The 23488-nt window shown below is 34.6% G+C and overlaps 2 protein-coding genes across 4 annotated transcripts in view; one reads left to right on the top strand and one right to left on the bottom strand.

The window, feature by feature from the left end:
* The window catches only part of LOC147069478 (trichoplein keratin filament-binding protein-like), a 168308-nt gene that overhangs the window by 27989 nt on the left and 116831 nt on the right, over positions 1-23488 (top strand). For all 3 annotated transcript variants that reach the window (XM_085950624.1, XM_085950625.1, XM_085950623.1), the window contains exon 2: positions 8549-8597. The gene's annotated coding sequence lies outside the window, so the exon portion shown is untranslated. The remainder of the gene's footprint in view (positions 1-8548; positions 8598-23488) is intronic.
* sals (sarcomere length short) overlaps positions 1-23488 on the bottom strand; it is a 64794-nt gene that overhangs the window by 22576 nt on the left and 18730 nt on the right. Inside the window, exons 2-3 of the mRNA XM_085950622.1 lie at positions 2215-2411; positions 397-497 (exon numbers count right to left, since the gene is read on the bottom strand). Of these exons, the coding sequence (XP_085806748.1) occupies positions 397-497; positions 2215-2401 (288 nt within the window). The 5' untranslated portion in view covers positions 2402-2411. The remainder of the gene's footprint in view (positions 1-396; positions 498-2214; positions 2412-23488) is intronic.

Raw genomic sequence — 23488 nt, 5'->3', positions numbered from 1 at the left:
CATTCGAAAATCTTATGCGTTGAATAACAAAAAATAGTTTATTAAAAAGAATATGTTATGTTATGAATGTTGCTCTTTTATGGGATTCATATTATATTTTACTAGTCATCAGCAATTCATTGGCGTGATGAGAAAAGATATGGCACCATACGATATGTATTTATACATTGAATATAATATTATCTTTTTTCACCAGTTCCTACAGATTGTTCAGGCTTTTGTCCAGAACTTATCCTAAAATCTACATATTTTACATATATTATTCATTGTTCTGTAAAAGATTTCATTTTAAAACAGTGGTGTCGGTTTTGATTTTTTTTTTTGGCCACATGATGTGACGTGATGTCATTTAATGACCAATAAAACTTAAGTTACTAAAAATTAAAAATTGCTCACTTTTTTGAGAATGGGCGTAATCACTGGTACTTCTCTTTCTGTTTCCTTGACTCCATTTTCTGGCTTTGCTGTTCTCGTGGTTCCTTGTTTTTTGAGTGATGCTGTAATCAGAAAAAAATAAGAATATTGTTATTCACGGTGACTTACAAGTTTGCCTATTTACCTACATATTTTTTGAGCACGTCTTCCATGACATATTTGGCATCACAAGATATTTTCCTTCTGTTGTCATTTGTATTAAAAAAAACTCTTTCAGTTTGTCACTTGGCCGACTATGAACCATTCATTACGGTTCAGCGTTGCCAATTCAGCGTTTTCTTGCCAGATCTACCATTTTTGTACTTGCAAAAAACGCATCTGGCTTGTCGCGTTTTTACTAGCGTTTTTTGATGCCTACAACACTTTAAATGTGTTGAGAAACGCTAGATGTTTATTTATTTCCATGTGCATCAAATTTATGACTATCGAATACTCAAGGTCGGCATCTATTTTATTGAGAAATAAAACACGAAACAATTTCATGTATTATTTAATATTTTTGTATATTATTCTGTCTACTATCTCCGCGTATATAAAATAATAATTTAACAATCATTCATATAAATATGTTCTTTAATTCTCTATGCCTGTCCTACAAGAAAGAAGCTCTCGTCTTCAAACATGAAATGAAACTTGAACGCCGTTGACACAATATAGGTATTTTGTTGTCAATTTTGAAAGATATTTCTGTTAAAATGTCTGATTTTTACACTTTTTTCGATATGCAAAAGCAAAGGTATTGACTTCGTTCTCGGTAGAATAAGTAAATTTACTTTCAATTTTCCCAAAATCTAGCGTTTTTCCTGCCAAATAGCTTGTTTTCATACCCCGTCTGGCATGTTTTTGTCAACGACAGTTGGCAACACTGTTACGGCTGTTGAAATTTGAAACATAGCAAGGGACATGTTTTTTGAAATTTTTTATTGTATTATGAAATACACAATCACTTAATACCATGTACTTCATTTTCGAGAAATTCAACTTTCAAAAACCTGGCATCTATTCCTTCCCATCAGTTTTGAAAACAATTGGATGTTGTAATATCTTATGATCAAGCCTTTGAAAGGCAACATTGAATGGCGTGCGTTATGGCAAATGATTACATAGGTACATCGTTTTGGCTAAAACGTCTGAGACTAGAATATGAGGTGTTGTAGATGTAAGATATCGTGTTGTTGGTTTTGAGATAGATCCAACATCTATTATTTGTATGCAGAAGGTTGCGTCGTGTGTGTGATGTTATATGTTCGGGGCACAATAGAAATAAGACACAGCGTTGATATTGTTTGTTTTATATTGTAATAAAACATTTTGGATTGTACACGGCATTACAGGAAACTGTCACATTGATATTGAGAGTTGATTACGTAAGATTTACATTATGATTTTAATTGAATTGGATATTCACGGAGTCGCGCGTAAATATTTGACTGTACTGATCAAGGCCGAATATGCGACTGATTTGTTGACTGTTATTTCCGCTTAGTATTTTGTCTATGTTATACAAATGAACATGGACAATAATATTTCGGTTGTAGAGTTGGGTAAACCTCTATAGTGTCGAGGAATTCTTTCGGAGAGCCCAATATCGATATGTGATCTCCGAGGTAATCGTCAAATCTAGGGACAAGATACTTAAACAAGATGGTTAAGCCTTGATGAGGCAAAACTACCAATACTAGCTGGGAGAGACTTACACAGTGAAAAATTATGTAGAGTCATCATTAAAACAGATAACTCTTGATAAATGATGAATCAAAATTCAGCTTATCCATATACCTTTGGCATTTGCGAGTTGATCTTCGACTGCCTTTACTGGTGAAGCCTTTTCCTTATCTTCTGGCGGAGTCATTGAAGGTCTCTTCCTTAGCGTCCATGCTGGAGGCTGTTCTGGTGTCTTTGCAGCGGCTGCTGACTCTCGAACCCACGGGGGACGCCCTCCGCCGCCTGCTGTCCCGCCGGGCATTTTGCCCTACCTGCAAATAAAAACAATTCAACGGTTAATCGCATTTCTAAAAAGCACCCTTGTTGACCTAGGGCAGGGAATGGCAGAAGCGGCTCGCGAGCCACATGCGGCTCTTTCCATAGACGTTTGCGGCTCTTCAGACATAAACTCCAATTTCACCTCATCTCAAGCAGCCTTATAACTTGTGATACTTATATACTCCAGATGCAGTTAATAGATTTAAAAGGCAAGGAACTGTGGAGCAACAAATTCACAGATCTGGACAGCTGCTTGGAAGACCTCTAAAGAGAGAAATCCAATTTGATTTCACAGCACAAATGGACAGCTATTATAAAACAACTGACTAAAATATAAACAATGATATTTTGCCTGAAACATATGACGCGTTAAAAAAAACTAGCCTTTGGTATTCTCTCAATCTTTGCCTCTAAGTACATACATATAATGCGAACAAACATTGTCATCTATGAACCAAATAAAAAATAAACCTGGAAGCAGAATAACGGATGAAAATTTACAATCATATTTTCAATTCAAAATAAGTAGCTATTTGCTATATTTAAGTAAAGCTATCAAAAGCGATGGATGGAAGTCGTTCAATTTTTTTTTTAAATAAAAAATCTTGAATTTTTTGCCCCTAAAAATCCATATACATAATATGTATATTCTCTGGTACTTTTGTTATCCTGTTTCCTTAACAATTTGGCTTTTCTCACTTGATAAAATGCCGACCCCTGACATAGGGCGTAGAGCGGCTACTTTCTTTGTATCCGCGGCAAGTCCTATATTATTTTTCAATGTACATTTTAATCCAGTGCAATGATTCAATGGGTTGGGCGAATGGTTAAAAACTACGTATCCATTGTAAAAAAAATCTGTTAAAACGACCTCTACTGCTTAAAGCCACATAATATGCCCTACTCAAACATGCCAATTCACTTTTAAGAAATTTGCTTTTTTTCTTTAATTTTATATTTATTCGTAATAGAATCTTGGGTTTCCACCGCGTGCAGTTCTTCCTTCTACGTTTCGGTATCGTTGCAGAGGCCATTATCAAGAGATAGTGTAATGTAGGTGTATGAATGCAAACGTCGCTCGAAGGATGCTCAGAGTAATGTGTCAATCGTTACGACCATATTATATTTATTAGACACGCGACAAAATTCGTCTGCATATAATTTGACAGACTTGCAAAAAAGGTTGCCTTCACTGCTTGAATCATTCTTTACACCACCACGTCTTGGCGCGCCCCTGAGTTCGATTGATTTCACGCGACCTTAAAATGTCGTTGGAGAATACCCCATAAGCTTCTCAAACGGTTTTTGTAAGTGGGTCGTTCTAAAAATACGAATATATTTTATTTAAATATCCACAATGCAAGTTGTTAAAATTTTTGACAGCGATATAAATAAGATTTTTTTTTCAAGTGGTCGTGGAAGACTGTGCCAACTCGTAAATCGAAGTGTCGACCTCCAGCTACGTATGATTGAAATTTTATTTATATCAAGATAGCGTGATAATTAAGATAGTGTACATTTTTGATTTCATCGATTCTGAAGAAAGTGTCTTTTCTTGCGTCACTTCCGTATGTTATTTGCCTATGTTCTGTTTAACTTTGTCAAGGTTTTGTGTAGAATTTATTATGATTCGTAACTTGAAAAAAAATATTGCGGTATTGACTGACGGCACAACGCGAATAATTCCACGGGTGATGGTTTTGATATACCTATTTACAATTTCAAGTGTAATAAAAGCATACGCTATTTACAATTCCTTAGTTCGAAGCAGGCTTCAAAGTTGGTATATTGTTTGGGGCCCGCCTCAGTACTAGGGATTGCAATACCGAATGAATATATCAATACCGGTATTCGTCAAAACATATTATAGTAGAAAAAAGAAGTAGGTACATATAAATAAGTATAGCTATTAAAATCTATTGAAAACACTATTTTATAGCAATCTTAAGAACCTACCTACATTTATTATGTTGACTTTTATAAATATGACATGTATAGATCATAATACTTTAGAACTGCTAATTTTTACAAACACTGTGGTACACTACAGGTACAGGAAAATCTCTCTCAGATTCTACGTTTATTGGATGTACCTACTACCAACTTTGGATCAATAGTTGTGGAACAATTGGAAATATTTGCCATGGATGTTTTCGTTTTCGAAACGACAATTATATACTTAAGTATATTTGAGGGATTTATTAAAATGTTTATTCAACTTTTGTTGGTTTCAGTCAATATATTTGCGTTTGGCAGCATTAATCTTATACACTAGATTTAATATACATTATAGTAGTAAGTAATGAAAAAATAACATTAAGTTTATTTTCAAAAACATAAACGAGTATGCTTTCTTAATAAATAATTGAATACCGGTTTTGAAATACCGGTATTGCAATCCCTAATCAGTACGGCATTATGATGGAGAGGATTCAAAATATTTTTTTCTTCTGATTGACTTTCTCTTAGGTATGCTTACATACTGTAGTTTGAAAAAAGTCAGGAGAGATCTGTATTTCGCTACGTACTTTTCCCGATGTATACCCGTTGTAAATGAGTACTCTGGCACTCATACCTGTGTGTCCCTGATGACTATCTTATACATCGGGAACATCAATAATTGTTTGTTCTCCCAAGGTGCAGAACTAACCAATTTCCAATAACCGATAATACCAATTGGGCGGACAATAACTGTGTTCAACCGTATCCGGAAATTTGTACGTAAACAGTTCACCGCAGGACACTTATTCGTGCGCCGCAGTACGTGTAACATTTAATCAAATGACGAGTTCTTCGTTGAACATTTCACCGTGGATTATATTTGTACGTATGCTACAACATGTGGCGTATTTTATGAGATGTCTTTACTAGGTTAGGTTAGGTTGGGGTTAATCTAATTGGAGCAGTACTATTTGCAAACTATCGCCGCATTTTGTAAGATACATACAAATGTATTCCACGGTGAAATGTTCAACGAATAACTCGTCACTTGATAAAATATTATACGAAATCATGTTTCACGTACTGCGGCGCACGAATAAGTGTCCCACGATGAACTGCATACGTACAACTTACATGTAACCGTTCAATAGGGTCTACTTAGCTCTATCCGTATATGTATCTACTTCCATGTTCTTACAATGTTGTATTTACCATAATATCATATACTATTTTTTCATAGTGTTTATATTTATTCGTGTCATGTTGTGAATGTCTTGAATTTGAAATTTGTAATGTTATGTTATAGTAATAAAAATAATTTCCATCCCTGTCATTGTGTTAAGGTCTCTGGGTCTCATTATGCTTTCATTGTAACACTTTCGATATTTCGAGAGACGCTTGTCGTCGCATTCTGTCTTCGTTTACGTTTTTGGCACCGTACTCACAAACGCGTCATCAGACAGTGACTTTTCTACATTATCTAGACTAGACGTCGTTACGTCAGCGCTTCTCAAACTTTTAATCCCAGCTATTAATGAATCTAATGTGTATTTCTCTCACCACGTTATTACAAGTACGTAACAATTGTTTTACTTATAATAAATTGTACAAGACATAACCAAGACGTTCGCAACATTGCACGGATAGATATAAAGAAAACCAATGAAATCAATAACAGTGTTCAAAACAGAACAGATTAATAAGATAATAATATTATTACAAAGCCAATCGCGATAGACCAAGACTTTGACGCCGTATTTTGACTTTAATTATGACGGTCAGCCTATACTAGGGGTGGCCACACTTTTGTTTTCTAGGATCGACTAGTTGAAAAAATTATTTATGGCGATCGACTGATATCACTTGTAATTATATCATTCGAGAACAATAAAACCCCATTTTTTATAATTCAAATATGTATTTTGAAAACAGATATTTTATACATATAAAAAATAATGATACAGAAACATCGAATTAACGACAATAATATAGGTACTTAAGTAATATTATTGTGTCTTTTACTTCTAAAAAAATTAAGTAGGTACACATTAACTGTAATTTCGACATAGTTACACAATTTACCTGTATATCGAATATTAGAAATTTTGTAGTAGCCAAGATGCAACATTTCGCCAGGAAACATACTTAAAATAAATTCTGTACAATATGAATTATCATTTAATTACACCAATAATCATATAACATCAAATTGCATCGCACAGCCGTGTATTTTAAAATTGAAATATTCCTTGAAAAAAATAGCTCCACAGGCGACTTTTTGACTACTCGAGCAAATTTGTGGCTTGTGTTTTTCTTACTTAACTGGTCGACCCGCCACGCCGGGCTCCTCTCAGGCTAGAGCTCTGGCAGACCCCCCTTGTGGGAGCTATGCCTGCTGGTGTATAATGCAATGATAACTGATAAAAGTGGGTAGGTACTGTTGCTTCATTTTTACATAAAGTAATAAACGCAACATGATTCCCAACCATAGCAGGAACTCCATCAGTCGTTACCGATACTAGTTTATGAATAAGAAATCGAGTACGATTAATATTCGACTTAAATGCATTAAATATATCTTCTCTTTTGGATCGTTCCTCCATTGGTAAAACTCTTAATAATTCTTCTGAATCAAACATGTCTAAACCGATAGAATAAAAACGCATAGTTGTGCAATATCCGTGTAATCTACCGACTCGTCAAATTGCGAGGATAGGAATTTACATTATTTATTTTGTTTTCCTGTAGAATTTCTTCCAAGTTCTCATCACTTGTGTTCTTCGCATGAGTGTATTTCTTGATAGTGATATGTAAGAGAAGAGATAATAACTAGCGGATTTTAAGAGCTGGAACATTGAATAGTTTTGACTCGTTTGAACAAGAAATAGTACAATATTATTATTATGTCCGCGATCGACCAAAAATACCTTCGCGATCGACACACTGGCCATCCCTGGCCTATAGAATGCAAGGAATACATAACCCTGGAATGTACTCAAATATGTTGTTTAGGTGACAACCTTTAATGCATATTATGGATACAGACGTAACTATTGAAAATAACATATTATTTAACACAATTGTTTAAATTTATCCCACATTTTACGAGTACCACACTCAAGAATTATACCTTCTTATTACCACATCCAGACTATAACAACAATATCTGGTTTTAACAGTGTAACTAGAAGGGTGAATAGAAAAAAAAATATAGAAAGTAAGTATATGGAGTAGACCGAACGAGCAAAGAAGACCATATTTTCATTATTTATAAAACAACGTCCACTAAAACTCACCCTAGCGCAAGTGGAGTATATCGATATCTAAAGCAATTTGATTGAGCACATTGATAGCCCTGTCATTTTTCATTATTAATGGCAAGCTACTGTACGAAAACATCTTCTTGGCTACGCTTCCAGGCGCTGTTGTTTACTAATTGGGAGGACCTTATAATGGAACTGCGATTAAAAATGGGCGGATCATCTTAGTTCACAGTTTTAACACGTAGCCAAGAAAATGTTTTCGTACAGTAGTTCTGCAATTTACCGGAGCTCGACATTGTCAGTTTTACCCAATCTAAACAGTGATATATTGTAACGTGTTTCAACCGTATATTAAATATTCTCTAGTGCTAAAGCATCAACGTGCTTTCTCGGTTTATCATAATGACACATCTTTTTATACTTTTTGTAATGACATCCTCTTCTCAGTATTCATGCGGATATCCCTTGTACCGCGGTATAAACTTTGACGTCTGGTCGCGAAGCCAACTGAATGATTTGTTATGATACTCGTATATTATCTTTTCACACGTTTTGTATCTAATTAAACTAATAGTTTTTTCCACTTTATAATAAACCGTATCTTCAAAAATATTTCTAATGTGTGCCTACTGTTCTGGCAAATAGGTACCGTCACTTCACCCTCTTCTGTCCTCTTCATGTAGTGACGGAGAGAAGCGGTATCAGTAGTTATGGATAAACACATACACAGCATATATTATTACTTTAATACATACATTATAATTAATTACATGCAGACATTATAAATTGCAACGCTCGGAAACAAACATTTTAAGAAACACTGTCTAATATTATTACACAGTCTATGTTAAGTATATTTACGTTGAGAGAAATGCGCAGTGAATTTTCGAAGAAAATAAGTTATTTTGTTTTCTTATTTTTTTCAGATGAGGCGGGGCAACACAGTGATCAAATAATACAACTTATACGCCAAAGGTGGGTAAACCTCTATTGTAATTAATTTATTATCCTAGTGTTATAGTTAAAACTGTATTTGGTATCTAATTTGTACGAAGGAAATTTGGCTGAAACCATCAAACTGATTCAAAAATGTCAGAAAAGCATTACGTCCTAATGATTTATGTTATAAACACTATATCGAAGCGATACCTAGTCATTATTAGCATGAACGTAACAGCTCGGGGTGGCTCATGGATTCCTCCAAAACTTCTCTTCACCTGTTTCAAACCACTTACCCGTTTGGTACACCAGCGGGTCTATTTTATACAGAAGGCTGCTTTCGGTCCGCTACGGCAGCTAAATAGGGTAGAAAAGTATCGAACTATTAACACTTATTGTAACAATTACAATGATTTAGTCATATTGTTATAATAAGTACTATGTTTTAACAGCACCTCTCTTAGATGTGATAAATTTTGGGCCGAGATAGACAGTTTTGACAGTTCATACGGTTAACTTATTGTAATTGTTACAATAAGTGTTAATAATTCGATACTTTCCTACCCTATTTAGCTACCGTAGCGGACCGAAAGCAGGCTTGCGAATAGAATAGACCCGCAGGTATGCCAGCGAATTTTTAGCCTCTTTCAGCCTCCGGTTCATTGTTATTCGTATTGTGTAACGTGACCTAACCAACGCAATCTCCTAACCTTAATTGATTAAACTGCGCTGCAGTATTCGTACAAACTGTAGAGGGCAGTATTGTATATCCTCCTCTAATTGTTGCCATACCTGATTGGTTCATAAATTCGTCTTGGGGTCTATTATATACCCAAGGCGGCTATCGACGGTATTTTATCGTATTTATATATTGAGGTATTATAATTGTTACAATAATTTAACCGTCAAAACTGTCTATCTCACTCTAAAAGTTATCACAGCCAAGAGAGAGGCTGTTAAAACTTAGCAATTTTTGACAGTTTAGACGGTTAACTTATTGTAACAATTAACCGCCTCAATACATAAATATGATAAACTACCGTTGATAACCGCCGATAGCCGCTTTGTGTATAGAATATCTTCGCTGATGTATTTATAGCTTAATTACTTCGCAGAGTTATTGCACATGTTTCCGAGGCACATATGAGCACAGGCTTAATAATAATTGTCTCGTAAACTTTTTAATACAATTATTGTTGGTATATTTAAAAAAAATAAGTTGCAGTTTTCTGAGATATGCTATCATTTACATTTACTGTTTAAACTATGTAATATGTTTGATTCAATTCAGGCTTGTGACTTAACAATCTGTTATATGTTTAAAAATATCATTAATATAAATTAAGTTGTCATTATTCATTAGCAAGTAAGGATCATGCCAAAAGCAGGTGTATGACAAAGAAATCAATAATTTTTACGAGAATGGTTGACAAATTTGGCACGTGCTAAAGTATTTTCATTATGTTAGGTATGCATAATTGAATCTATTATTATATGCATGTGTTCACATTTTAAATTATTAGCAAGAATTACCAGGTGGCAGAATCACCTGAATACAATCTCACACGTCTTCTCCCTGGCTCCCTCTCTCTCATATGTCTACGACGTTTATGTGTACCTATGTTCTGTCTTACTGTTTATGGCTGTGAGCTGCTGCATCAGCCAGACTGAGTCTTTCTACTGACTTTGCCGAGTACGCCTTTGTCAACTGGAGACGCTAGGCTGATGATTCTTCTTCATCCATAATTTTTCTATTTTTTTTATTGATTGTGATGTAAGTAGGTTACAGCAGCCTATCCCTATTATAATTGCCGTTAAATCTCTTGGATAACATACTAATACATATTGATACTCTAATTACCTGATTTGTTATTACAATACTGTAAGAATCTGTCAAACTATTATGAGAGTATCATTTGTTTCCTTTCACGACCCGATTAAAAATTATAAGATTCATCCAATTTTTTTTTTTTTGAATTTAGAATACACAAATGTCACCGTGTAACGAATGATAAAAAATGTAAACATATCGTTTGCGCATTAAACTAGTGACATTTGTACATATATGAATAATTAATTGCCTGCGAAATTTGACGTCTGTCAATTTTCAACCAGAAATTAAATAAGTACATAGTTTTTAATGTCGTTTAATTGTTTTCGACAAAATAAAATTATATTGAGTATCGATTCAATACGAAACTCTAGCAGTATTTAGTATGTACGTCTTATATAATTATTATTGAAGTTATACTTATTTTGGCGCGTTTGGGAAAACAGATCAGAGTGTGACGAAGTTGCGCCCGCCGATGTAACACATAATTTATTATTATGAGTATAATCATTTCGGTCTCAAGGGTACATGCGCATGCGCATAGTGTCATTTGGTTAGTCGTTAAATACAACCAAGTAAAGAGCACGTGTTGGAAACATAACCAATATTGTGTCATAATGAATATATATGTTTATAAACCAATTTCTGGAGACTAACATTCTACACTGTTAATTTATATTCATAAAACTTTATCTATATTGGAGTGTATATTTATTTTTCATTGTAAAGATTGTGTATCAAGATTTGAGGCTATATTTATGTAAGTATTACTTGTAAGTTGTAAGTAAAATTATATATCAATAAATATATTAAAATTTGATTTTTTTAATTATTCATCATGGACACTTTTCAATCGATTATAACCACTGTATGTCAAAGATGAGTTTTGGTCCAAAACAATAATTAAATTACAATTATCATGTGCTATATCAGACACGGATGAATCGCGTACGTTTTCATCAACCTAATCCACTGTAATATTAATAGAGTCAGGTAACGGCTTATTTTGTTTTGTTACGCCAAAGAAGTATAACTTCTAACGCGCGTACACACACCGATTTTTTTATATTGTAAAACATAAACAAATGCGCCATTTTGAAAATGTACAAATTGTATTGCCATATTAAAAAAAATACGGTTCCAGTATAACTATATCTTATAAGGCATACTTGATCAGCAATCGATTATTTACTTAATTTAACCACTGATAAAGTAACCATTAAATTATTTAAAGTTTGTATTAATTTATTAAATTTATATTGTCTCGTTTGCATATTTTTACCATTCTTGACAATTTAAAAAAATGTTAATAATGCTGACGGAACGCGATTTCACATATGTCTAAATTCTATGTATCTAGAGCGAATGAAATAATATCCAGTGCATCCAAGCCAATAATATATTTATTAAATATGTGCATTGTCTCACGAATGCATAGAGTAGCCACTGCTCGTGTTTATTTGCTATTTTTAGTTGTCTGTGACTTGCATTTTGTGAAATGACTGCTCTGACCGATTTATAAATACTTGTGACCGGAATCGCTTGACCCAATGGTGACTTTATTAATAAAATGTATGAGATGCATATTTTTTTCTTAACCACCCACTTAAAAACAAGCTATTCTGTCTGAAATAGTGAATCTTTTATTGTGTTTTATGTATATTGTCACAGGCAATAATTTTATTATTCGGTGGTGTACTGAGAAGGTGCATATTGGGCATAACGCGGAAATATCAAAAAATAAAATAATGGATGACGACGCAGATACGAGTAGGTAGGTACGCGATGTGATAACCACTGGACAATTTAATGCTGTCATACGGTGGTACCTAATAGGGATTAATTGTCCACAGAAGCAACCAAAAACGAACTTGTCAAATTTGGCGGATGTGCGTGGGAGCGAACAACGATACAACTGAGGACCGGTGTAAGTATATATAAGGAGTTATGGGAGGCTTTCATCCAGCATAGATCGACCACAGTTAATGACCTGGATTATTTTACTGAATAACCGCGCTTTTAGCAAGTTTCGCGTTTCAATTCAATATTGAATATATGTATCTGTCGAATTTTGAGTTATAAAAGTCTTGTGAAGTGAACACATAAACGTTAGTATCTTATAACTTCAAACTACAGAATACGAGCATGTCCAATTGGCATCACCAATGGCAGGCTAGTTAGCAGGCACACCATTCTTGGTAATTATTTACCTGTGTGCCACTCATAACTATCTAAGAAATCGGGAGCGTCAGTTGTTTATTCTCCCAAGGTGCATCACTTCGGGTGCTCGTTTTTTTCTAGGTTATGAATGTTTCAATGAGAGATATCTTAATATGATATAACATTTTATATAAAAAAAACAGATTACAATTGAGGCTAGTTTCAAAGCCGGTGACCTCCATTTTAACTTTTTTTTACTACTTTTCTTGATTCTGATTATGTAAGTATTTTTGATTTTGTAAGTAAGTTGGTGTATTCATAAAATATCAAATCCTCCTTAATTTTTTAGTTAAATATAATTAAACTAGAGGTTGATTGCAAAGTTGTTCATTCTGGGCAGTGTTGACCTGTGTGTCCCTGATAACTATCTTAGAAATAGAGAACATCAGTTGTTTATTCTCCCAAGGTGCAGAACCAACCTGCCACTGGTAATGCCAATTGGGAGGGCGATAACTATGTTCAACGAAATTGCTTCGGGTGTTGATATATTCCACCTACGTGAGGATGAGTATAGGTGGACGTTATTTTATAAATTTTTAAAATAGGGTCTGCTTAACTCATCCGGTGTATTTCCATGTACCTATATAATTAATATTTTTGTATGTACATATTTGTTTAATAACATATTATCTATCTCTTTTTTTATGTCATGTTGTGAACGTCTTAAACTTATAATTTGTAATGTCCACAATATCTAAAAAATAAATAAATTGAAATTGAATATTCATCAGCTGCATTTTGTATGTGTTACGACTAATGAACTAAATGTCGGTAAGGACATTTTATATCGCTATTAATTTTTTTTCTTTTTTAATATTTACTAGATAATTTGTGATTAGACAACTTTTGGATGCAAGGTATGTGGAGATGATTATCTGAAGATTTGTAGTGTGGATTGCGAGCTTATTTTACTGGTTTACAATAGTACAGTGTTATAAGTAGAGAAATGACAGATATACGTAATATAATAATAATACAAGATAAAAGCGAGTGAGATATTTAGCTCGAGGCGCGGTGATACAGAGTGACATTTCCATTCAATCGTGATTGACTATTTATTGAACCCTCACGATTGAATAATGGTGACACTGAATATCCCATGAATTTCGGTCAATCAACTTTATTGAGTATCGGCTGACTGCGTGAGAAATGCATATTAAACATGATAAATATTAATTGAGGTAAAGTTCTTATTTGGAAGTAGTAACTAGATATGCGTGAAATTGTATGTTAAGTACATAATAAATAATATTCTTTTCGCCGTCAGTATTTCTCATCGAGTAAGCGATAACTGATACCGCTGACGGCCTGTGAAAATGTACATACAAATAGCTGAATAATATTTGGAGATCGACTCATATGTCGCGGATCTATTCTGACAATACTTGGTTCCCACAGGACATATAGGTTGTCACAAATGTATTTAAAAAAAAACGAATATTTTCTTTGCAGTTATAAATGTGCTAAATGGATTTTTGCCATTATTTCAAAATAGAGGAAAAAATGACTTTACCGACTTGAAATGAACAGCTTCAATTAATTCAATTTTATTTATTTTACATGACCATAACAAATTATAAATTCAAAGGGTTCACGACATGCCATAAAGTAAGTGTTAACAATTTTTCAAATAAAAATACAGGGCAATGTGAGTAAATAATATAATAAAATAAGAATTAAAATAAGAAAAATAAAAGTAGATACATGGAAGCACACAGAGTGAACTAGGTTGATAGACCTTATCTTAAAAACTTATAAAACAAGGTCCATCTAAATTCACCCTCACGTAAGTGCTAAGATTAAACATAGTTATTGCCTTCCCAATTGGCATTAGGTACTAATGGCAGGTTAGTTCTCCACCAACCATTCTTTTCGTTTTATCGTTTTTTTTTTGTTTTTTTTTATCGCGACGTCCAAAGCCACATAGGGCGCGTCGCCCTATTGGACCCAATCGGTCCAATCGCTCTGAATCCTCTGGACGCCGCTCTTCAAGACGTGAGTTTATCCCACAGGACAAGTAGAGTAATAAACAGTCGGCGCCGCATGCGGTGAATAAATAAAGCGGTGGGTTTTCACGGTCGAAACGTCTATTTCAGTAGATTATGCCAGACTATTTATTTACACACTTTGGAATATTTTCCGTTCTATCTGCTGCCATACGGCGTGTACGTACGGAGACGAACTTTGGAAATTAATTTATTCTCCTTTCGTTTTGATATATTATGACAGTGTGGAAAACGGAAAGTTTCCTACAACCGAGGGACTAAGATATGTGTAAACTACATATGTTGCACACACTTAGATAGTCCGAATATAACTGAGTTTCTATTTTCTCTTCCTCCAACAGAGTAACTCTCACCAGGGCGTGGACTCTGTGTTGATGTTTGGAAGCGAATAGTTTGAATTACGGTTAGACAACAGTGGCGATTTTTAATTGACAATAAACGTATTTAAATAATAACTTCATTATTTGATATCCTGCAAAAATAAATCTATGTGTAGGTATTCTTTATAAATTGATTGCCGGCTGGTCCAACCGAACGTGTCTAGCTATAGCACTAATATAATAAAAGAAAGGCTGTAACGAATTTGATTTCACGCATACAACACATACATACGATCACACAAGTTCAACGAAAACAAATAATTATTGATTTTAATTAATAAAACGCAATTGTTTTTGTATCTACTTATTCCACTTTTTTATTTAATAAATTTGGACCGGTTTCGTCCGCGTCAAAGGGAGAAATAAAAAAGTGAAATAAGTACAAAAAAATGCGTTTTATTAATTTAAATCAATAATACAATGCAGTTCCGCCATGTATTGGCAGTTATCACAATAAAAGAAAACAAATAAGTTTGACTGAAAAATTGTGAAATATCCAATGACATTAATATGGTCGAAGCATCTGGAAAAAAATGACACTAACTTTTTTGTCGAGTCTGCCGAATGGCATAATCTGTTCTAACCCCATTACAATAAAGGTGATATTGCTATAAATTCCCGATGCTTTTTGTCGGGTCTGCCGAATGATTCGCTCAAATTAACATTGACACTAGAAACACTGTTCTAACTAGAGTTGGGTTTCAGGAATTTCCCGACGGGAATTCTCGAGAAATTTTCGAGATTTCCCATCCCGAATCTCGAGAATTGAAATTTTTAACATTTCCAGAAATCCCGGATCTTGAGAATCTTTTCTCGGGATTCTGGATTTCTTTATTACCTATCAAATATTAATTGAAAAAACGATTTTCTATATGAAAAAAGTGGACATAAAACACAAAACGTTCAAAGACTGATCGGGGCATTTAACACTACGTCGTCTCAAAATGAGCGCAATTTTTGCAACATCAGGGAATTTTGTGTCTCAATAGCGTATGCGATTATCAGACACAGCGATTGACAGTCTTTGTTTTTTTAAATTCTATTTTAATAAGTAATGTTTAAAACTATTTTTGTTTTCCTACTTCTATTTTGTTTGTCTTCTTAAATAAATAAAAAAATCATAATTTTTTGCAATTTGTCTGTTTTTACTCTGATTTTATGATTTTCACAGTTTTTTTTAAATTTCCCGATATATCGGGAATTCTCGAGAATTTTTTTCTGAAAATCCCGAATCTCGAGAATTCAAAATTTCATCATTTCGGGAAATCCAGAATCTCGAGATTGAGATTTTCTCGGGAAAACCCAACTCTAGTTCTAGCTTCTAATAAAGGTCATATTGCTATAAATTCCCGATGCGTGATATCGCATAATGGAATATAATACATAAATTTTGTCACGTCTACGTATGTATGTGCGAATGTCGCTATGCGCGAATTTACTTGCTTACTACTGTACTGAGTGCGTTGTCCATTAATAATGTTATTGGAAATATCAGAGTAATCTCACCGGTGCGTCGACTGCATTTTGATGTTTGCAAATGAATAGTTTGAACTACGACTAGACAACAGTGGCGAATTTTCCATAGTAAGCTATTATTTAAAGCCTATTTTTTTTAAGAAAATTATTTTTAATTGACTATTAACGCATTTAAATATAACACCATAACCGGCAAAATGTATTTTTAGGTTAACGAAATACTGCTGTATTAATATGTAGATATACCTACGTGCATTGTGACCCAGACCTCAATAATATGCGTAACCTTGGGCTAATTTATATAAAATTCACAGTAAGACAGTATATTAAATTGTAGACAGGAAAATCCGGCGAGTAAAAGAAAATCTCTGAAATGAATGAAGTTTCACAAAAAATCGCATTGACACAAATGTGCCGAATAATTTTCATATTTTGCGAACAGGACGTCACGTACTTGCCTACATTGTGGATTATTGTTTTAAAAATAGGTATATAAAACAAAATTTTTACCAGCACTTATTTTCATTTTATTTAAGTAATTGTATACGCACATTCAAAATGTTCTACTTAACAGAAATGTCCATGTTTTTTTGTAATTTGCCGCGGACGGAAAACACTGTTCATGGTATGGTCTATGCATAGGCCGGTATTATACTATCAAAGATATTTTATCAAATGTTTTACATGTTGAATTTTTTTAAATTTCGAATTCTCGAAATAACACATTTTCTTGACTTCGAGAAATGAGAAATATCGATACATCATAGACTCGACACACAGATACGACTGCCCCAAAGTAGGAATATACTAATACCCACTGTAATTTGGTCGCCAATGAAAGAATAAGAAAATAGACTATTTCTTTTATTCAACGAATAATTCAAAAGTTTTGAGAATGTATCATATATACTTTGAAGACGCCTCCGATGTATATCTACTTGAAAAAAAAATCTTTGGTAAAAACGACGACACATCAGCTCGAATCCAGTGGTTACAGGTTCAAGTCCCGTCTATAACGTATGTATCTGAGGTGTTATATATATATATTCAAAAAATACGTCACAACATTTTAAAACACTTCTGATAAATATATAACCCACAAGAAAAAAGCATCCATATGCTATTGTAACTGTAACTGAGTGTTGTAAAAACATTAGTTAACTTTGTCGCAATTAGATAGGACACGTATAGCTTAGTGGTCGAATTCTGCTGGTTGTCATATTTTTCAAAAATATTTTTCATAGTGGTTATATATTTTTCAGAAGTGTTTTCAAATTATGTATGTTCAATCTTCTTATTCTTATTGTGCCATCCCCTAGCGGAGGTCGGCCACCATCAAGGCGATCTTATCTTTGTCGTCTGCTACCCGGAACAGTTCGGTGGAGCTGCACTCGTACCAATCACGGAGGTTTTTAAGCAACGAAATGCGGACAAGTTGGGGAATGCTGTATTTTTGTCCTCTCATAATGTGGCCGAGGTATTGTAGTTTCCTGGTTTTGATACTACGTGGAACTTATCGGTCCTTCCCCATTCGATTGAGACCTTCAACATTTGTCACCCGGTCAGTCCAAGGAATTTCGAGGATGCGTCTATACAGCCACATATCGAAAGCTTCAAGTCTCGGTGACATCTCTTGGTTTAGCGTCCATACTTCCATACCATAGAAAAGAATTGAGAGCACATAACAACGTACCGTCAGACCCAGGTTAAGATCTGGATTGCTAAGGAGGCGTCTCATTTTGAGAAAGGCGCTCCTTGCGATCTCAATTCTAGTTTTTATTTCCTGAGACTGGTCCCATTTCTCATTGACCCATGTACCTAAATATTTATAATGGGCACACGTTCGATTGGTTCGCTGTTAATGACAAAATTTGTGTTGGTGTCGCTGTTTTTGATACTAGTAATAGTTTTGTTTTCTTGAGGTTCATTTTTAAACCATAAGAATTACTGATCTCATTAATTTTTTCTACCAGTTGATGTAAACTCTTTAAACTATCAGCAATCAGCACAGTATCATCGGCATATCATATATTGTTAATATGTTTGCCATTAACCATAATACCCACCGATTCACCTTGTAAGGCTTCCTTGAAAATAGCTTCCGAGTACATGTTAAATAGCAAAGGTGACAATATACCTACACACCTGTCTTACACCGCGACGAATTTTTACCTCTCCACTGATTTTGTTTTCAATCTTAATATTCGCTGTTTGATTCCAATATAAGTTAGCTATCAGTTGAATGTCTCTTGCATCGATGCCTTTCTCCTGTAAGAGTTCGAGAAGTTTAGGATGCCTAACAGTATCGAATGCTTTCTCGTAATCGATGAAACACATAATATAAATATCAACATTAACATCTAGGCATCTTTGCACTAGAACATTCAAGCTCAAAGTGCTTCGCGAGTGCTCAAACCACTTCTGAAGCCAAATTGTGTGTCATCGATGTCTTCTTCGCATTTTCGAAAAATCCTATTATGGATGATTTTTAATAAAACTTTTAACATGTTGCTCATCCAACTGTTCATCATCTGAAATCAAAATGTTCAATAAAAGAATGTTAATAAACCGTTTCTTTTATTCAACGAATAAATCACAAGATTTGACAATGTAACATATTGAGCATACCTTGAAAATAACTTAGATATATACCTACTACTTAGATATATAGTTATGGGATTTGAACCTGTATGACCACTGGCATCCTACTTAATTACGACGATTTTAACTAGTAGTTCTTACATGAGATTATTTCTAGTAGACATATATTTGAGGTGTTTTCAAGTTATTTATGTTCAATATATAAAATGTTACATTCTCACGTCTTGCACGTCTCATTATTCGTTGAATAAAAGAAATGGTTTATTAAATTATTTGCAAGCGCAAGTACGTTATAATTAAATATTGAGGGGCAATAAATGATACCTTCATTTAAAACACAAAAAACCGATTGTCAAAAATAACTACTAGTTAAAATCGTCGTAATTGAGTAGGAACCCCGTAGCTTAATTGGTTAAATCGCATTGGTGCGATTACAGATTCGAATCCCGCCATGTTTTCGTATTTTTTCAAGCTATTATGTTCAATATATTATAGTACTTATAGAATGTTACCTTTTCAAATCTTGTGAATTATTCTTTGAATATAAAAATGTAAGATTATTAAAATATTAATAAAAGTATTTTACTGTTTGGTGTTGAGGCATTATTTAAAAATAAAAAGAATACCTCTCATACCTATTCTCATGGCCAATTAACCTATTAATTATTATTCCTGCTGCAGAGTTGCTGGTAGTTTTATTTAACCGTTTGATTGGTGCCATCAGCTGTTCGTCCATTCAACACATGCGAGCTATTTCGGGCTTATTGTCAAAACATTACACAGCGCGCGTTCGTCTGACGGTGACCTATACATTTCTTATAAGCCGTTACAGGATACATCCCAGATACCGAATCCGGTGTGCCGGTTGTCGTAAACAATAATATTTAATGAAAGATTAACGAGAGATATTTTTGCTAAAGATCGCAAAAGTAACGCTATCCCGAAACTGCAACGGATTCTGAAGGGCAATGCGTAATACTCCAGGTGGGCGGCGGGTTTGTTTTGTGGTTCGTCTACGTGAGGCGACAGTATAATTAATATGATAACTCACCATGCCATCCCCGGAAGTGATCGTGACTTCTACTTTTCTCACCTCCGTATATTAAAGCGTAAAACCCACTTAACGCAGCAAGTGGGGCTCTCGCGCAAAATTTCACAAGTGGCGCGTAAATCATCGAAAATACAACGTAATCAAATACGCCAGCGCACACTGGATTTGACGACGCATTATGCCCGCCTGCCCTATGAGTCATCGTTTTTTGGCTTCTCGGTGATACGAATTAAGGTGGCGCATCAGTGAAACGCCAAATAATTTTCAACTGTACGCGCGACGAAATTTTGGACTCGCTGCCATTCACTGAGAGAATGTTGACCCGGGAACACGTCACTTTGCTGCGTGATGGCGACGGGTCAATTAATTCTAAAATCGTGTAAAGATGACTAAAAACGTTACCCATTTACTTTAAAAAGAAAACATGTCAATGAATATATTATTATTGTTACTAATAGAACAATAAACTGAACATAAAATGGACGTATGTTGGATTTATATGACAATTAATATTTCGTTTGACAGGCGTCATTTTCACCCGCCACCCGCAATCCGCGCATCGCCTAGCGACGATCTTTTTAGACCGTGCCTCAACTAATGCATGGCCTTAACGAAAATACAATGTAGTCCATTCATTGAACACGGCAAGCAAAATCACGCTCCTCGAAGCGTCGTCGATAAGACGTGCGAGAAGCTATTATTTAAGAACAGTGAACTCTTTGTTTAGTTATTGGGTGTCCGATATTAATTACAAGCCCCGATAAATTTAATAATATTTTTATTGCTTTGTTATGAGAGACGCTGATAATAATAATTATTTTGTGCTCCTTGAGCCCCTTATTACATAGGTGAAGGGTAATGCGCGGGTGGGAGGGGGCCTACTCAGTAGTGAGCGCACCGAACGCTTTTTTGGTGGGCTTTATGCCTAAGCTAAGCTTAACTAAGCGCAAGCCTCGTTTTCTTATGAATAATAATATCAGGGACGCATTTTCTTTTATAATTCGCCTACTTGAGATGATAGTACCTATACCTATACAGTATACACTATACCAGTGGTTTCCAAACTTTATGTTACTACGCCTCCCTTTTAAAGAAATCTAATCTTGGCGTCTCCCCCCCCCCTTTATTTCATTAAATAATACATACACCTTTTTAAATAGCCAAAAATGTACTAATACAAAAATGAAAAAAAAACTTAATTATAAAAATAAACAAGGTTTTACTACTTATATTACATTAATTTTTAAATTTATTTAATTTTCATGCGATGGATGTGCTTGTTTATTAGCACAAAGTGTTTTTTTCTACTAAGTAGGATCGACATTTGAATTTCATTGCAGCTAATGCAGAAAATCCCGTTTCTCATAAATATGATGTTACGAATCAATAGTAGCAGTACTTTACTTACAACTTGCATTGCTTTTCTTGACAAAGTATTATATTATTCTTCACTTTGATTCAACCTAAAAACTAGGGTTTTTGTTTCAATGAAATATCGCATGATAATTCTATCAATTTTTCCTTTTCAATAGTAGTCAATCCAAATTCATCATCGTTCATTGACAAATGGATTCTATCATGGGCCCACATCCTGAAGCGGGCCCACCCACCTATCGCTGAGGTTAAGGGCAGTGTGGTGGTGCTCTGAAGTAGTGTTATCTAAATTATACACGAGAGTATACAATCATCATGTATGTATCACATCAAATAATTGCAACGCATAACCACATATTTAAAATATTTAATAGTCCTGAAACAAAGTGCAGGCGACTTTTTATTTAACTGAGTACTTAAATTTGTGATGTGTGTTATGCCCGGGCCCCCAAGCTTTTTATAAACTGTGCATTTGCAAACTGCAAACCTGTGGCTACATTTGTGTTAAACTTTTCGCGCCTCCGTTTGCAACACTCCGCGCCTCCCAGTTTGGAAATCGCTGCACTATCCAGTATACACTATACAAGACAAGTCATGTTAGCAGCCCAAATGAACATATTGCTGATGGCGAATTAGTCCAGTCATATTAGGAGAAAATAACCCCATATCTGGTACTATAATTCGCCAGAAGAAAAATAATTACGAATTGAGCACATTATAGTAGATTTATACTGATTTTAAATTAAAACTAATTAACGGAAGTTTAATATTTGATTATCTTTTGCTTCTCGTACCATCCCCTATCGAAGGTCGGCTACCACCAGGGCGACCATTGCTCCATCGTCTACTACCCGGAACAGTTCCATGGAGCTGCACTGGAGCTCCTCTACTACATTTACTGTCGATCTTTCCTTGGATAACCAGTTGGGAAATGCTGTACTTTTATCGTCTCATAATGCGGCTGGGGTGCGTTTTGCTAAACCGCATTTGTTAGAAACTAAGGTAGAGGTAATTTTCGAGCCTTCATCGATGTAGCTTTTGGCAACCGCGTTTTAACGCCATCCATATAGAAGACTACAGCTCCAAACCCTACTTATCAGAAATCAGTGCATCGCCGTAGCCTTTGGCGCGAACCCTGCCACGCGTATTAATTATACTACTCCTATACATCAGTGGCGAAGGGTGAGGATAGGCTTTTAAGATCCGACATAAATAGTGCACACTAAACTTTGTCAGTCATACGTATTTGTTTTAAAAATCAATTAAACTCTGCCCAATCAACCGAAAAGTTAATTTAATTAATAATTAATAAACTAATTTTTTATTCAACGGTTAATTCACAAGGTTTAATAATGTCACATTCTCTTTTTATTGAACATATTATATAATTTAAAAACACTTCTGAGGAATATAGCTATAACCACTAGAAAAAATCTTTTTTTATAAACGACACCGGCAGGATACGAACCTGCGCCCCTCCGAAATCGCACTCATGTGCCTAACTACTATCCTATAGGTATCTTATCTAATTGCGACAAATTTAACTAATGGTTTTTACAATACTCTCTGAAGCGCTTTCTAAATTTTATTGTGTTACTAATTGGCAATCAGCTTTTGTCTTTTAAAACAAATTTTGGCGACGTGGTCGAAGTCACTACTTTGGGGTGGATGATGATGGATGAGGAGAGTGATGTGTGAAGTATGAAGGCTTGTAATTTCTAGCGGAGATGGCGTGTTTATTTGATAGATTGACAGGTACAGTTTACATGGATACATACAGACAATATTACACGATATAAAATAGCCCGAGGCAGAGTGATAGTTACACGATGGAGATGCAATGAGGAGTGAGATAGTTTAGCCTTCGACGCGACGATGGATAGTGAGATTTGCACCGATGGAAAATGCTTACACTGAGTATCTCAGGCCTCGGTGAGAAAATACATTTTTAATATAATAAACATTAGTATAAATGTATGCAAGGAAAA

The sequence above is a fragment of the Rhyacophila brunnea genome, unplaced genomic scaffold, assembly GCF_057557595.1.
Source record: "Rhyacophila brunnea isolate RB1 unplaced genomic scaffold, BYU_Rbru_1.0 scaffold_23, whole genome shotgun sequence".
In the NCBI taxonomy this organism is placed as follows: domain Eukaryota; kingdom Metazoa; phylum Arthropoda; class Insecta; order Trichoptera; family Rhyacophilidae; genus Rhyacophila; species Rhyacophila brunnea.
This window is presented reverse-complemented; position numbering and strand designations above follow the sequence as displayed.